The 16804-nt window shown below is 46.1% G+C and overlaps 1 protein-coding gene across 2 annotated transcripts in view; it reads right to left on the bottom strand.

The window, feature by feature from the left end:
- Positions 1 to 16169, bottom strand: part of ANO1 (anoctamin 1) — a 69059-nt gene extending 52890 nt beyond the window's left edge. For both annotated transcript variants that reach the window (XM_066552088.1, XM_066552089.1), the window contains exon 1: positions 16074 to 16169. In XM_066552088.1, the coding sequence (XP_066408185.1) occupies positions 16074 to 16131 (58 nt within the window). In that variant the 5' untranslated portion in view covers positions 16132 to 16169. The remainder of the gene's footprint in view (positions 1 to 16073) is intronic.
- Positions 16170 to 16804: the final 635 nt, after the last annotated feature.

Genomic DNA, 16804 nt, shown 5'->3' with positions numbered 1-16804 from the left:
TTTGGACTGTTTATGAAATTGGCCATTAAATTTAAACACTTTGGAGGATGGAGAAGAGCCCGTGGCTCGCTGGTTTTAATTATTTTGCTGAAGGGGGCTAAGAGTGTGAGCGACAGCCCCAGGGATGAGCACAGCACATGGGAACAGCCTTGGACAAAGCTGCTCATGTTCCCTGTTACATCCACACTCCAGGAAGTGGAGCTTTTCAAATTTAACCAAATTACCCAGTGGTCCTCATTAAGCCAGCCAACCTTAAGGACATCTGACCCAGGGCACGGAGTGGGGCTCCAGAGGGGACACGGGGCGCTCTCAGTCACAGGCATGCACAGGCTTGCTGCCACCAGAATGTCCTGACACGTGTCCATCATGTCATTTTCAAAACAGCTGCTGCCCATGGGTGCTGCTGGAGTGTTTGATTACATGGAATAAGCACTGAGGGCCCAGTGCTGCTCCAGCTCCCACGCTGGGCTCCTGTCACCCCAGGTGACACAGCACAGCTGTCACCTGCAGGGTGGCTCCTTCCTGGTGCCCACACCAGTTATTGCCTGCTGGAGTCCATCCCCTGCAGTGCTTCTAGAGCCAACCAAACACGCAGCAGCACGTGAAATCTGAACATGCAGCACCACAAACATTGGTTTCCTTCCCTTAAGAGGCAAAGGAAACAGCTCTCATTTTATTTTCAGGGTGCAACAGCAGCCGGCACCAAGGAAAACAGAGGCAGAAATACTTTTCTAAAGCCCTTTCCAAAAACATTTGCCATCTGCATGCTGGATGATGGACCATGTCCACACACTGTGTGATTCCAGCAGCAGATTTCAGGGATTTCACATTTCTGAAGCAGTTGGGAGTCAAATATTTTTGCAGCCCGTAATTCTTTCAATCAATTACTGCCTACTGGTTACAGAAATATTAGAAATCCTAGAGTTCATAATTCTTAAGGTCCAAATTCATTATTTGAACACATAAATCTGCTGAGACAACATGCACCTTCTCCTCTACCCTAAAAAGGATTCCTGGAACCCATGCAGCAAACTCCCAGGCAGCAAGCTCTGTTCACATGGAAATGTTAAAGAAGAGCAACAATATCAGAGTGCCCCCTATGTTTATAATTATAGCTTTAATAACATTCCACCTCCTTTCTAATTTTTTCCCCCAGGTTCCATTTTTGGCCTGTTCTCAGTGACAGCCTCTCACAGGCATTTCCAAACTACAAGACATACTTTGGTGAACTATCAGTTTCACTTACTCCACACTGATTTTTACTTGATGGCATCATTTATTTTTTTCATGGTGGGGCTGTGGGTTATTCCCTCATAAACAATAAAGCATTTAAAGGATAAGTGCTTTGAGAAAGATTTAGCAGGTTTTAGTCATCCAGATACATACCCATCTGTTCACTTTTATCTGGAGTTTTGGATGGGTTAAAGTTATACATGGATAGAGGAAGGAATGACAGGATTGAAGTTTTAAGGTAATGATTGTAGAGTAAATTAGAGTGGAATGAAACAGCACTATCAAGTCCAAGGAGAGGTAAAGGCTGCATGAAGCAGACTCAATCAATAAGTGATTGATCAAGTGTTGAAGCAAGAGAAGGCTGAGGAATGGGGCAAGATCTCCTAATGAGCTAAAGCAGGTATTGCTCTAAGGTCCCTGCTCCTGAAACCACACACAATGGAAAGCAAAGCAAGGGCTCAGAAATGCTGCAGTTATAACCCTCATGGGCCAAGTTCATCATTTTACTGTAGAAATTCAGTGAAGCAAGGTGGGTCTTATCCTCTTTTTCCCACAGAATTTTTTCACCCTATGTCACACTGCTGTGCACCACCACTAAAATACAGAAAATGCAAAGTGAAACCCTTCTTCACACAAATTTTGAAAAAACCCTCAGTGCAAGACACCAGCTGGAGCAGAGCATGCTGGATTCAGAACACACTTTGGCTCATGTTTGACAAACCAGCCTCTCAAGCCACGCTTTACCAGCCAGTGTGGGAGCCAGAAGTTAGGAATATGGAAGAAAACTCTTCAGGGCTAGGTTATCCTCTCTCTGCTTGGGTCAGACTCCTTGCTCCCCCCTCAGTCACACCTGGAGGCAGCCTGGAGATCCAGCCTGGGAATGCACTGATTTCCCACAGAGAATTTCTGTGCCCTCCAAACAGGGTGAGTAAATATTCCCTAAATAAAAATTACCTGTGGATTGTGCCACAGGTGTAAAACAAATCAGGCTGTGCAAGATGAGAAGCTGGAAAAGAGAAATCACCCAGATTTGCCCTCTTCCAAGAACTTTTTAAAAAGATCCTTTTCCCCCCAGGTGCAGCCTCTCTGGACCACCCAGATGCTCCCACATGGGTCCAAGAGGATTTTTACATTCCTGGGCACAGCACAAGGCACAGGGATGGGAGCAGGGGGCACATCTCCTACATCCAAGGAACTGACCCTCCAACAGCATCCAGCTGCTCTCTGCATCCATTGCTTCCTTCCCAAACATAGCCAGCTACTTACCCCATATCCCCAAACTTCATAAATAGCTGGGACACTATTGCTTTTGTAAATGAAAATGAGAAAGTAACAGGGAAAAAAAAAAAAAAGGAAAAAAAGAAAGAAACCAAGAAAGAAAAAGGACAGACACAAAATTACAAAATTAAACAATCTACCTTAAAATAAACTCTGTGGTATTATCTGTCTCTTGTCAAAAAGTTATTAGGGAATAAAAGTGACAGGCTGTCTACTAAGATACATCCCATGACCAAGTGACACACCTAAAACTTGTCAAAGACTTCCCTCTGTTGATGTGTCTGCTTACCCTTAGTGCCCACATGTGTTACATTACTGCATACTCTTGGAGGGTGGGAGCTCTTGATTTATTTGTTGTGGGGAAAGAACATTTCTTTCCCCCACCTGATTTCACCCTTCTGATGTGACAGGTCTTTGTCTGTTCCTCACATAAACCAGAGGAGTCCTCGACTAAAACCAGACTCCATGTAATTATTTTCCCTTAAAAATAAAGTCAATAAAACTGGCAAATATGAACAAAACTGGAACTGATCTATCAAAGAACTGTAAACAAATTTTCCTCCAGAGCACATTCTTCACATTGAGGAATTACTACTGGTCAGTATTAAAAGCAGACAAATGATGTGGTGCTTTGGTGAAAGAGGGGATGAAACAACTCATGTGGACAAGTTACAGAAATGGGAAAAGGAGATGGTGCCTCAGCCCAGACAGCAATTAGCTTTTGGGAACCCGGTGTCTGGTGTCCAGCCCTGCACGTAGGGCCCCTACAGAACATCTCACATCAGAGCTGAGCACCAGGCTCAGCCAGCTCTGCCTGAAAACTGGGCTCTGACCACAGCTTTGATGTGGCTGTGCACTGGGTACGTTCCCATGAAGTTTTAATTCTTGTTAAAACTGCGGGAGGGTGGAGCAAGGACACCAGGAGGGCCCAGGAGAGAAGCGCTGCTCTGGGGGCAGTCTGGAAAGGGTTTCCTCTGCAGTGGAGCCAAAAACATTCAGAGGGATTTAAAAACTGTTTGCAGATGAATATCTGTACTTTTTTTTCTGAGGAGAAACTTTAAATGAAAATTAAACTGAGCAAATAAAGCAAGCTAGAGCTATTGAAATAGAAAGTGTACGGATCATGGGAAGGGGAAAAGAGCAGGAGAAATGCTTCACACTGGAAGGTGCACCCAGGAGGGCAAGTACACAGGAGTTAGAGCCTGAGCAAGAGCAAACTGTGTGTCAGAAACCAGTCTACACCACATCAGATGGACGGATGGAGAGAGAGATCTTACCTGTTAACACTGCTAAGGCCAGATTCAGCACAAATATTCATTCTGTTTCTTAATTATCTCCTCCTGGGGAGCAATTGAAACTCTCTTTTCCACACCATGAATATCTACTTTTATTTGCTTTTGTCTCAATGCAACCTGAGTGATGTCACAGTAGCCCAACAACAGCAAAATGTTTCCTTCCCAATGCTGAGAGGAATCCATAGGCCAGGGTACCAGAATTCCCTGCCTTCCTGGATGTTCCTCAGAGCATCCCAACACCAACACAGCACTGCTTCACAGGATTCCATCACCCAGTCAACCAAAAAAGAAAAGTGCCTTCAAACATGAAGTGAAGAAAAATCCATCTTCTTTCCAGAAGCAAGTGCAGGGGGCAGCTCAAAGCTGAACCTTAAGAAAAGCCTGGTCACAGAGGGTTTTGCCTTTTAATATGGTTTGGATTAAAATCCTATCTGTCCCCACAGCTTTGATGAAAGTCTTGTTTTCCGTGTCAACCGAGAGCAATGAACTAAAACAAAGAACTTGACACACGTACATGTCTCCAATGTACAAACAACTGGCTGTTTCCATAGAAAAACCAGAGAACAAACTGAAATAACTCTAAAAAAAATGAATTCCTGGTCTTGTAATAAAGGCCACATGGTCCGCTCAAGTGAACGCAGAACTGGAGAGGCAAAACTGATTGGTTTTACCCAAACACCAATACTGATTTAATCTCTTACTTCGTCTCTTCTTCATCCCAGGACATTCCTGTGCAAACTGCAGGACTCACCCCTTGCTCAGCAGAGCATTGGCAGAATTAATTATTGAGCATTTAATCAAATCAAACAGTGAATGAACGTACCCTGGAGTACGAGTTCATGGAAAACACAAAGCAAACCAAACATCATCGACTGAATTTTTGTGGTTGAATCCAAACCTCTTATCTGTACTCACTGGAACCATTCTGGTCTGGGCTGCACACAAACTTATTTTGTACACCAGAGTCAAACACAGTTCAACAAAGCAGAAAATCAACAGAAACACCATTTGGAAGCTGGATATTACAAACACCTCTTGCAAGATTTTGATACCATCAGACTCTAGATTTTGCCCTGATTTGGGAATAAATTGATATTCTGAACCCCATCTTACAAATCCCACAAGCCCAAACTCAACCTTTCCTCCACTGGGCACCACTGTCAGCAAAAAGTCACTGATCAATAATGCTGGCACTGTAAGTTCCAGCAAGGAATAGTACTGGCAAAGGCTTTGGATTTGAGCTGAAAACCCATTTAGTTAAGAATATTTTATTGTGGAAAAGCACGTGGAAACAGAAAATAAGTTAAAATGATAAAGAGACCTGAATAGAAAACCCGTGGTTATAAATGGAACAGTCGCTGTGAGCAGACAGTTCTGTACATCCACATCTGCTCCAGTTCAAAGTAGTTCATGTGAACCAGGGGAAGGAACTATTTTTTCCTTCAGTGCTGCAAACCTATCTGCAGTCTGGCCAGGGCACAGGGTAGGAAGAGGGAGAAACTACCATCACTGGCTCAATCCAAGTTTCAATGAGATGGAGCTGCCACCATATAGAGATATAATATAATAGGGATATAATATAATATAATAGGGAAAATTACCTTTCCCTATTTCCCCTCCCATATTAAAACACACTTAGAAGAGAACAGCAACATTTGCAAACACTTGCAGCAATTAAAGCTGTTTGTTTTTGCTAAAACCAGGCTTAACAAAAGCTCTGTTTTTGTTCCTCTGCTCACAGATAGTTTCTGTTTCACAACTGTCCCTTCTGGGGCTGCTTTGATGATAACGTGGGAAAAGCAGGCAGAACAGTTAAACAGGGAAATAAATATATAAAAATAACGGGGCTGCTCCAGGACTCATTCAGGTTCCAGAGGAGCTCAGATTTCCTGCCTGTGGCTAGCTGAAACATTTTTTCTACCCAGTTTGGTCTTTGTTTCTCTAATATCCTCTCTTCTCCTTCCTTTGAATCTTAATTTTTTTTTTTAAGTAACAAAGAAAGCAGTGGCAAGAAAAATGTGGTGTGAAGAAATAGAAAGAGCACTCAAAAAGGGGTGAAAGCTGGAATTAGCTCCCTGTTTTGCTCTGACAGCAACACCATACTTCAGGGGAAAGACACTACTCTGTAATAATCTGGTCATGAAAAGTATTTATTTGCTTACTTACGTTATTAAATGACTTCACACATACAATCCATGGGATTTAAAAGCTTTTTTTTTTCTTTTTAACATCAGATCAGTTCACATTGAGGTTGAAATATGTTTATAGGGTCCCTGAGTTTATCTGCCACAGGAAAAAACATGAAACTTCCCGCAAACCACTCTGCTCCTGGCGGAAAACCCGCTCAAGTCAGTCAATACCCAGTAATTGCTGGACTGAAATCAATCACAAGCTCCCAGGAACTGCTTCAGCTGGGTTTTGCTTTAAAGACTCAGTGCTGTGACTGATGAGAAGGTGAAATCCTCAGCTACCATTAGACATTGCTTCCAAACTGGACGGCAAAGCCTCCGCGGGAGCAGAGCTGATGAGAAGCTCCCCGACAGGCAGAGATCTTCAGCTAAAGAACCCTTAAAAACCCTGACACAGATGCACAGAGAGTGAAGGGGCAGGGCTGGGGTGTCAAGCGCTGCTCCTGCCAGGTGGAGAAAGCGCTGTGGAGGGTGGGAAGCTGCTGCAGATTCCCTGGGACACAGAGGCAGGGACACAAGGCACATGGGAGAGTCGCCTGCCCAGCCGCCCACTTGCCACCAAAACCAGGGCTATTTGTACACTTAAGTGCTTCTCTGGATGAGGGCCAGAGGGCACGAGGAATTGCAGGACACAGCCCCCAGGAGCTATTCTGAGAAAATCTACTGAAGAGGGAGAAAAAGGAAAGCTTTTGTTAATTTGTGTTATCAAGGCAACAGAGATCTTGTTTTGGAAATGATAATCTGGTTCTTTTAACTGAGAGCTTCTTAGCAAGATGCTACAAAGAGAAGTTTTAAAAATTGAATTATTTCATCTGCCATTTAGGAACTATTAGTTTTAAAAGGCTTAGATTTGATTTCTATGCCTCTGGTATGTTTAAAATCTAAACCAAAACCTGTTTCTGCTCTTCCTCTGATAATTAGTAGATGGTCTTTGGTTTTCATTATCCAGCTATTCATTTATATTGTCAGATGGGCTTAAATGGTTAAGATTAATCAAAAATACTTTATCACAACACACAAAAGACAAGTCATTATGGCACTATAAGAACAGAGACAATTTCTTTTGCTGCCAATGACTTGTCATTATTTTCAGCATGTTTGAGAGAGCAGATTCATTCTCAAAAGAAAATGATCAGCTGCAAATTTACAAAATAAGATATTTAATTTTGAGTTATTGAATTTTATATTTATTTTATATTTAATTTATTTTGAGCTATTTAATTTTTACAGTGCGATGGCACTCCTCAGTCCCCTACAAAGTAAGCAGCAGGGTGAATAAGTCTGGCAGTTCAAACTCCATTTCTGAAGAAAGGAGCACCTAGAACAGTTTCACCCTGTGTGATCTGGGCCAGACACAGAGCACTCTGCTTCTCCCTCACCTACACAGTGCACAGGGTCTCACCCTGGACAAATGTTCTCTTCTCTCAGCTGGATCCATTTCAAGTGAACTGAAATGACAGTTCTTGTTCTGTGTTGCCTGTCAAACCCATAAATTCAACATTTTCATTCTTTTCATATACCAGAAGTTCTGCAACTTGAATGCAATGTAAATGGAGCGGTGGGCTATCACAATGTCTCCCTAAAGTTTGTGAAGTCCTCCAAGATCTGTGGATACAGAAATACCTTCTAAAGCATATTCAAAAGGGCTGGGACACGATTTTGGTGTTCAGCCTCTTAACCTGGGAGTTAAAGGAGGCTCTCCTGTGTATCCTTGAGTACAATTGTTCAGAAACAGGATCTGTTCCTATTCCAAAAGCCCAAACATCATCTAACACCTCAGGGCACACAAAGTCAAATATTTCTCCAAAATGACAGAATGTGAAATCCATAGCAGAGGGAGAGGAGTTTTCCCTGTTAGCTGAAGTGTGTCCTGGCAAGGCACCTCAAGCTGCTCTCTGGTGCCTTTAGCTGGCCTCAGCTTTCTGGCAAATGGATTATTGACAGCAATAAAGATTCAAAGATGAAATAACATCTCAAATCTATGTCCCTATGGCCAATGCTAAACCCTAAAAGACAAATTGTGGCAGCCTGCAAACAAAACCCTGCTGGTACAGTGCTGATACCCAAAACCCCAAAAACCTTGAAATGAAAGTTAAGGATTACTCAATCCACACCCTCTGTACAATCAGTTATGCTGATTATAAAAAACATGGAGTATGTGGACACTCACTCTTCATTATTCTGTTTGCCACTAAGAGAAGTACTCCCAAGATATATCCTGGCAAAGGAAATGATGCTCGGCATGTTTTAACTTAGATTACTCACCATTTTTAATGAGTGAACAAAATTACAGCATCTCCTGCTACTGTTGTACAGAGGCAGCCTTAAATTTCACCCAAAGGAAACCTCTACCTAAAATTCCTGATAACAGTAATTTATTTTCACATCTGTTTAATTCAAATTTATGGTTGGTCTGGGGCAGAAGCATGATGAACTGACTGCATGCCCTAGGAGAATAAATTTGTGAACATACATTGCTTGAGCTGATTAAAGAAGAGTAAGTGTTGCTTTGGATGTTGGTCTGATGAACCTTAGGGATAGTGTGAGAGGAATAATTGACTGGAATCTCACTTTTATTACTTTAGTGATCACTTTAGTGATCAATTAACCTTAAGAATTCCACTTTGAAGGATTTTTTTTTTAACTCTTTGCACAGAACTGCAAGGTCTTACCACACTGGAGGCAGATGCAGAAAGCAGCTTTCCCCTGCATGCTGCCCATGCCACGTGTGAGACCCCTGAGGCTCAAGCCCAGAGCCAGCCCTCTCCCTCACTGACCCCAGAGCTGCAACTCCCACACCTGGCGAAAATCCTGGAAAATGCCTGGCTCCACATCCTTACTCTGTGACTCAGGCTCATTTCTGTTTATACTCTTGTGAGCTGAAGAATGATGATGACTAGTAGCTATATAGATAAATAAAGTATATTAAGTCACAGGAAGTAAAAAGGGAAAACCATTAATTTATTTTTAGAAACCTGTTCTTGCCATTCATCAGAAGAAGAAGAACATCCAAAAGTTTGCAGCGAGATACAAGCATCTGGATGGGGTTTGCTGACCACATACCAGCATTCAGACTACTCACAGAGAAGCATTTGCCTTCTTTAGACCAGTCCCAGACTCCGTGCCAGGAACAGAGGATACAGACAATAATGGAGTAATTCCCACTAGCAGGAAAGGGGGCTGTCCCCACACAGCCTGCAGCTGCTTGGTCTCCCCCTCCCAGTGCTCCTGCAGTAGATGCCTCCCTCCAGATGCACCTTGGCACCAGCTGGTCCATCACAAATAGGAAATGAATAGGAAGGTGAGTGCTGTCCACACAGCTCCCATCAGCAGTGCCCACAGCAGGTCAAACACCAAGGAAAACATCCCAAGGTCCAGATGGACAGCCCAAGGTCCTGTACCTGGCTGGGGCAATCCCCAGGTACAGGGAATGGACTGAGAGCAGCCCTGAGGAGGGGACTTGGGGCTGCTGGCTGAAGGGAAGCCCAGCTTGAGCTGTCAAGGTGTGCTGGCAGCCCAAAGAGCCAAACTTGTCCTGGGCTGCCCCAAAACCAGCGTGGTAAGCAGGGTGAAGGAGGGGATGCTTCCCCTCTGCTCTGGGGCCCCAACATGGAAAGGATGTGGACGTGCTGGAGCAACTCCAGAGGAGGCCATGGAGATGCCCCAAGGGCTGAAGCCATCTATGGAGCCAGGCTGGGAGAGCTGGGGCTGCTCAGCCTGGAGAAGAGAAGGCTTTGGAGAGACTTTAGAGCTTCTTCCACTGCCTAAAGGGGATCCAGGACTGGAGAGGGACTTTGGACAAGGGCCTAGAGTGCCAGGACAAGGGGAATGGCTTCAAACAGGGAGGGCGGATTCAGATGGGATATTGGGAAGGAATTGTTCTCTGTGAGGGTGGTGAGGTCCTGAAGCAGATTCCCAGAGAATCTATGGCTGCTCCATCCCTGGAAGTGTCCAAGACCAGGCTGGACAGGGCTTGGAGCAACCTGGGATAGTGGAAGATGTCTTTGCCCATGGCAGAGGGTGGAACATGATGATCTTTAATGCCCTTTCCAACCCACACCACCCTGGGATTCTGTGACCGTGGCACTGCTAATCAAAACCAAAGAAGTGATTAAATCTGGATCTGGATGCTCAACTCCCAAACACTGCATGAACTCAGGACACCCACACACCCCTTGCTTCCCCTCCTCTTGCTGGTTTTCCCAAAACAGCACCAATCCAACAGTGGAAACCTTTTGGGGCCAACAGCGCCGCGCCGCACTCGTGGTTGAATTTAACAGGATTTGCATAAAAGCTTCCATCTCTTGTGGCCTGCAGAAGTTATTTTTTTTCTGGGCAGTCATACCACAATCATAAAGTCACACCATATTTTGAATCTTTGCCTTCCAAAATCCAGGAAGAATTGCAAGGCATGCTCACTGACATGTCGTGTGGTGTGTGGGCAGCCAAGATGCCAAAGTGCAAATGTTCAGACACAAATACTCAGGAGGTTTTTCTCTGACTGTTAGAGCTGCTCTGGACAAGTGTCATTAACAACCCTTACTTCAAAGTAGTAAAAATCCTACAACTTTGAATGATGCTCAGTCCTGAAACTTCCACCTTGGCTCCCTTTCCACTTCTTATAGAACTCCTACAGTATCATGCTGAAAAGTAGAGTTTTAAAATGTATTCAGAGTTCATTATTACCTCCATGATGTCACTGAAGTCACTATCTGCTCACTTTTCCTATTCAATTTTTAACAGTGTGTCCTGAATCAGCTCTGAAAATGTAATTTAGTTGCTAGACTTTTCCCTTTTTTCACTAATTGAATGCTGTGAAATGTATTTCTCTCTCCCTGGCACATTTTCTCTTAGTAAACCTTACTTATCAGCACACAGATCCCTAGTGCACGTTGCAAGCTTGTTCTGCAAGCAGGATATCAGCTGACGTCAATGAAGATGTACAAGGGGCACCAAATATTTTGCAACATGTTTAGAAAACAGAGATTTTTCTTGTTTTAGTCTGTACTCCTCAGGATACAAATGGAGAGGTAAACTAGCACAACTGGGAGCCAGGAATACATAACTCAGATTGTTGTGTATCACTAATGTCACAATAGAAGTCCAAAAATGTATAGGATATGAAAAGAGCAGTTAGTGCCTGCTAACCACTTAGGCTTTTCATAACAGAGTTCAGGTTTTAAAACTCCCTCAGAGCACTTACAGTTGTGTGGAAAAAGTCATAGGTGTTTGTGTCAGTTTGAAAAAAGAAAAAGGTTCTGCCTTTCGGAGCTGCAGTCTGAAAGGCCATCTCCGTAATTGTATACATTATTAATATACCACTGATAGGAACAAGAATGTACATCCAGGTCCTTGCACAGATAGAGAGCTGCCAAGAATAAATCAGATATGTAGATAAGGTAAGCAGGCAAAGATACTAAAGAGGAATGGCACTGGGTCTGGTGTTACTGCTATCTTTCCATCAGTTCAAATCTGGAAAGAGTTTCTGTAATGGCTGGAAGGACAGACTGCCAGCAGAAAGTCCAAAAAATGTGAACTGTGGGAGTCTGAAGAAGACAGCAAACACTGGCATGTGGGCCAGCCACAGAGGAGAGGCAGGGACAAGGCACTGGAAAGAGCAAAGGAAGCTGGAACATGGAGCACACGGAGCAGCACAAAGGGCACGGAACAAAGGCGAGGTGAGGATGGAGCAGGGACACGGTTCAGCTGCTGCAGAGAAAGGCTGGAGGATGCAGGGAGGTTAGGGGGCAGGGAGAAGGGCTGGCCCTCCCACCAGGATGTAGTACTACTTTCAGAAACAGAGGGATGAGGGATACAAATCAAAGGCTGAACCCAATAAATAAGAGTCTATTTCCCCGAGGGCATGCGGGCTCGCCCAGGACGCAGCCTGGTGACTAATGCAGGCCAGCAGAGGAGCTCTGCTTCCTGCACATCCTGAGCCCCACAGACATTGTGGTTGCTGCTAAAAGGCCCACACTGACCATAAATTACCTCGCAGGAACAATGGAGACACCACTATCTCTGTGCTCTTCTCAAAGCACCAGAACAAAGTGGCGCAGTGTTAGTGGCATTGCTCACATCTAGCAGCTGGCACAAGATGACTTAGCACCACTGAAAATAACCCCGTGACAGGGCCCCAGCAAAGCTGCCAACCCCTGAAAATTTGTCATTTGTAAAGCCCCCTCCCCTTGGGATTTGTATCTATGACAGAACTACAAGTCTTGTCCTGATCTCCAGCTTGGCTGCAAACACGGGTGAGGTCGGGGAGGTGAATAACGCCATGCCAGCTGAACACCTTCTGCAGTCTCAGAAATCACACAGAGCTCTTTCATCCCACTCTGCTGACTTGGCTTTTGTGTAATAAAATGTGAGGCTGCGAGCAGAAGGGCTTTGTCAGAATCCCTGAAAACACTCACAAGAAATAAGGAGAGTGGTGACTTCCATTCCTGGAGCTCACTGAGCCAGTGGTGCACCTACGCCGTGACCCAACAATTTCTACATGAAATGCAAGTTTTGTCAGTGTGGATACTTCCAATTCCCAATCAACCTGCTTGAGGACACTGCTAAGCACTTTGGACAGACTTCCCAGATCTCATCCCAGTGCTGACTGCCCTCTGTGGCAAACGTGGGTATTAGCAGAGGAGTCAGCCTTCCGAAGGCACGGGGCAGAGATTCCCGAGTACCTGGACAAGAGGGAGCAGGCTGCTGAGCTCTGTGTCTCTTCTCCCAGGAGCCACAGACCTTGTTGTACAGTGTGATACAAGCAGCTCTTCAGCACTATGATCTTGGTGAGAACAGCTCCTTCCTTCTGGAGAGGTTTCTGGTCAGGGCTAAGATCCCAGGGGATCTCACCCAGGATCCAGCTGTGTAAGATGCCAAACCCACCCCGGTTAGTGCCAAGTATCCCCAATAAAATGGGAGTGGGGCCAAACTTGGCTTTCATCAGCCTTTCACACAGTAAAGTCCTCAAGCTTTTCAAGCCTATCACAGCCCCTTCCTTTCTTCCTCTGCCCAAAGTGACCCTAATTAAAAGCAAGCCTTGTTTTCCAACCACAGCATATCCCCAAGCGTTTCCTTTTCTCAAAACTGTCAGAACCCAAAGGGTGCAATTCGAGTCAAAAGGGACATTTTTCCCTTCCCCATGCCAACAAACACTGCTGCTTCCCAGGGCTACTCTGCTGCCAGCCTTCTGTTTTGGCACGTTGCTCTCCCCCATATTTCACATCACGCACGCGTGCAGCCCCAGCGTGTGGCCCCAGAGCTCCCCACCTTCCTCGCAGCACATCCACCACACCTGGCTCCACCATGCCCTGTTCCCCACACCCTGGTGCCCTGTCAGAGCTCCCAGGGGCTGCCAGCCTGGGGCAGGACAGGGAATGCTTCCCCTGGCACGTGCCTGCACCAAGTCAGAGCCGCTGCCCTGGCCGCATGTGCGCTCGCCCCAGGAATTAATAAGTTATTACGAGAAATTAAAATATTAAGTTCATGATGTGCATGACTGCAAGTTACAGAGCTGGAGAAGAAGTCCTAATTAAATCAATACAGTTATTAGTCCCTTGTCATCTCTGATTAATTATTAGCTTAATATGCTCCATCATTTTCACTGTTAATGGAAAGAGCTGCAGTGCTACCAGGGGAAGCAGGGCTGTACACACCAGAAACCTGTGGAGATGTGCTAGAACTCCCAGCTCTGGGCTGAACAAGGACTTTCAGAGAAGAGAGGAAGAAACATTTCATTTTTGGGGGTGCTCATCTGACAGCATTTAAGTTTGTTTCCAAAGGGGGCAGATGTTTGCTCAGGGGATTTTTGACTGCTGAAAGGTTAAGGGGTAAAGACTTGACTTTCTAAAGCTGGGCTTAGTCCCAGGCACTTGTCCCGGTGCCTCCAAGCTTTTCTGTGCAGTGACAGGATATCACCACAGTCCTTTAAGGAGCCAACATGCCCCTGCCTTGCCCCAGAGCCCACCCCAGTTGTGACCCTCACCCCATCCTCACCAGCTGCACTCATTAATTCCCCCATGCACAGAGAAGGAGTGGGCACCATAATAAGCTGGCAGGCATCAGCTGTGGAGCCTGGCTCCTCAGGGCACAGATGTAGCTTGGGACACCTGTCCTTTCATGCCACCGACAGGGCCAAAAATAATGTGCTGAGCTCACTTTTCTCCTTGGTAGTGATAACTGAAACAGTACTTTGGATTTAGGCAACAGATAGTATCGACCCAGAGCTCAGGGGAGCACAGCTTCCCTTTTGCTTTCCTGTCCTACATCATCCCTTCACTGTGCTCAACTTTTTCCTAACTCCTTGCAACGAGCAGCTTTCCTTTGCTGTCTGCAGGAGGATTTTTTTGGAGTGCAAAAACTTCAAGGATGTGACTTCACAGCAAGTCACAAAGTGAATTTGTACCACAAATGCTGCTATGTCATTAGACAGGAGCTTTGTTTGAGAAACAGCTTTTACAAACAAGCTCTTTTGGATAGGTTATCAACAGAAATACAAACACACGCTGCCGAGAACAACACTGCTCCTTGAACTCGTCAATGAATTGTTCATGCTGCTAAGGGGTGATTCACTAAATTAAATAATGTCACTGTAAAAGACTCTGCTTCTCAAAGATAAAAAGTCACTCAAAGGATTTCTCAGGACTCTCACCACCAGCCTATTGCTGCGATTACCTCATGATCAATTGCTGCCTGCCCCATGAGTAATGGTAGTTCCCAGTGCCATTTCACCATTTAGTCCTCTTACCGATATCTCTGTTAATGTACTGCCACAACACTTCAGCTTCCCATGATCTACCTGCCTTCCACTGCAGTTGTGCAAAGATGGAGCTCCTTATTTCCAGGAAGAAGTTAAGGCGGGACAACCAGTGTCATGCAGAAACCCTGTCCCCCGCTCCTTATAAAGATATAAAGCCCACCTGTTTTGTGCCAGACATGAAAGAAAAAAGTTTAAATTCTGAGTGCTCTGGCCAGCTTAGGATTGATGAGTAAACAGCATTTCTTCTAGAAATGGGCTGAACTCCAGTGAAATATTTGGCTATTTAATGAGCAGGCTCTAGGATAATGGTTTTCGTGGGAATCCAAAAAGTGGGAGTAAAGAAAAGGGCTCCCCACGCTATTCTTAGCTGCAAACAGCTAGATTTGGAATTTTGATTGTAAAGCATGGAATTTATAAATGGTGCCATGCTAAATTTACTTCATTTGTATACAATTCAGCCGGATAATCAGAAGTGTTCCAGCATGTTCCTGGTTAGCATCTCGGTTCTGGTTTTATTGTCTCCAAGCTGGTAGAAAAAATGCGCCCAGTAAACAGTGCTTGCAAAATTTGTGTCCCAGTGCGTGTGCACGAAGGTTTTCTATACAGAGATTTTATATAAATGCGCATGTGGGTGCACATGCATGCACACAGACACCCAGCCGTGATTTATTTCTAGAGGGAAGCCAAGGAAATTCCCACCCCCTACCATTTAAACGATCTGCTCTTTGGCTCCAAACATTCTGCAACTTCTCAGCCAAGGAATGTATTTTCCCCTTCCAATATAGATAATTTATTTTGCTGAGCACATTAGTTAATGATAGCGAGCTACATGATTTAGTCAGTTCTGTAAGAACATTACTGACAATCTCAGACAGATCCATTTCATTTAGCAAGTTGTTTTTTTTTTTTTTTTTTTTTAGCTCGTCTTCCTCAGCACGGTGTGAATTAACAGCAATCATCAACTCAAGGATTTGTCACATATACTTCGTACTCCGGCAATTTTTCATAATTAGGTTGACTTCCCGCCGCTAGACGAGCTTTTAATTACGATATTAATATAGGTTAAAAGGACTTTACACTGCTTTACGCTTCAGGGGGCGGGAGGGGGGGAAAGCGGGAGGTGGGAGACGAGCTATTTCATTTCACCGGTACTCCGCGCCGATTATTTCGGGATTTTTAAAAATAGTCGATGAAACGCTAATAATAAATCCCTTATCGGGGCAGCCGGGGCGCTGAGCCCGTCCCCGGCCGGGCAGGAGCGCGCCCCCATCCCGCACCTTCCCCAGCGCAGCGGCGGCGGCGGCGGCGGCCGAGACTTACGCGGTCCCCAGGGCGCGGCGGCCGGCAGCCTGCGCAGGTGGATCTCATCCTTCTCCATCGCCCGTCCGAGCTCCGCAGCCCGCCTGCCACTTGGTACCAAAGTGAACTTGCCAGGATCCCTCCTCCCGCCGCTCCTCCTCCTCCTCCTCCTCCCTCGTTCCCCCCTGGCTGCCGGGGCGGGCGCGCTGCTCCGGGAGCGGCTCCGCGCAGCGCCCCGCCGCCCCCGGGCACACTTTAAATACGAGCGCCGGGCGCGCCGGAGCGCGGCCCTCCGCGGGGAGCCGGCCCTCCTCCTCCCGCCCTGCCCTGCCCTTCCCTTCCTTTCCTCTCCTCTCTCTTCCCTTCCCTCCCCGGTGACGCCGCGGCTCTCCCCGCCCGGCCGCCCCCGCGCAATCCCCGCGCGTACCTGCGGTGGCGGCGGGGCTGACCTTGGGCGCGGGGCGGCGGCGCCGGAGCGACGGCGGCAGCTGCGGGCGGGGACAGCGCGGAAAGGTCAGCGCGCCCCGCACGGAGGAACCCCCGCGCCGCTTCCTCGGCCCTGTTGGTTTGGTGTTTTTTTTTTTTTTCTTTCCCCGCACTTTCCCGTTTTTGCCGCGGTGAAACGGAAAAGCCAGGCTGGGTCTGCTGTGCTAAAGCCCCGGGATCGCTCTCCCCTTGTCCGAAGTGCGGGCTGGACGCTGCCCGTGTTTGTCACAGCCGCGGTGGGAAAGATGACGAGATTCCCAGCTGGG

Source organism: Molothrus aeneus, chromosome 6, assembly GCF_037042795.1.
Source record: "Molothrus aeneus isolate 106 chromosome 6, BPBGC_Maene_1.0, whole genome shotgun sequence".
NCBI classification, from domain to species: domain Eukaryota; kingdom Metazoa; phylum Chordata; class Aves; order Passeriformes; family Icteridae; genus Molothrus; species Molothrus aeneus.
This window is presented reverse-complemented; position numbering and strand designations above follow the sequence as displayed.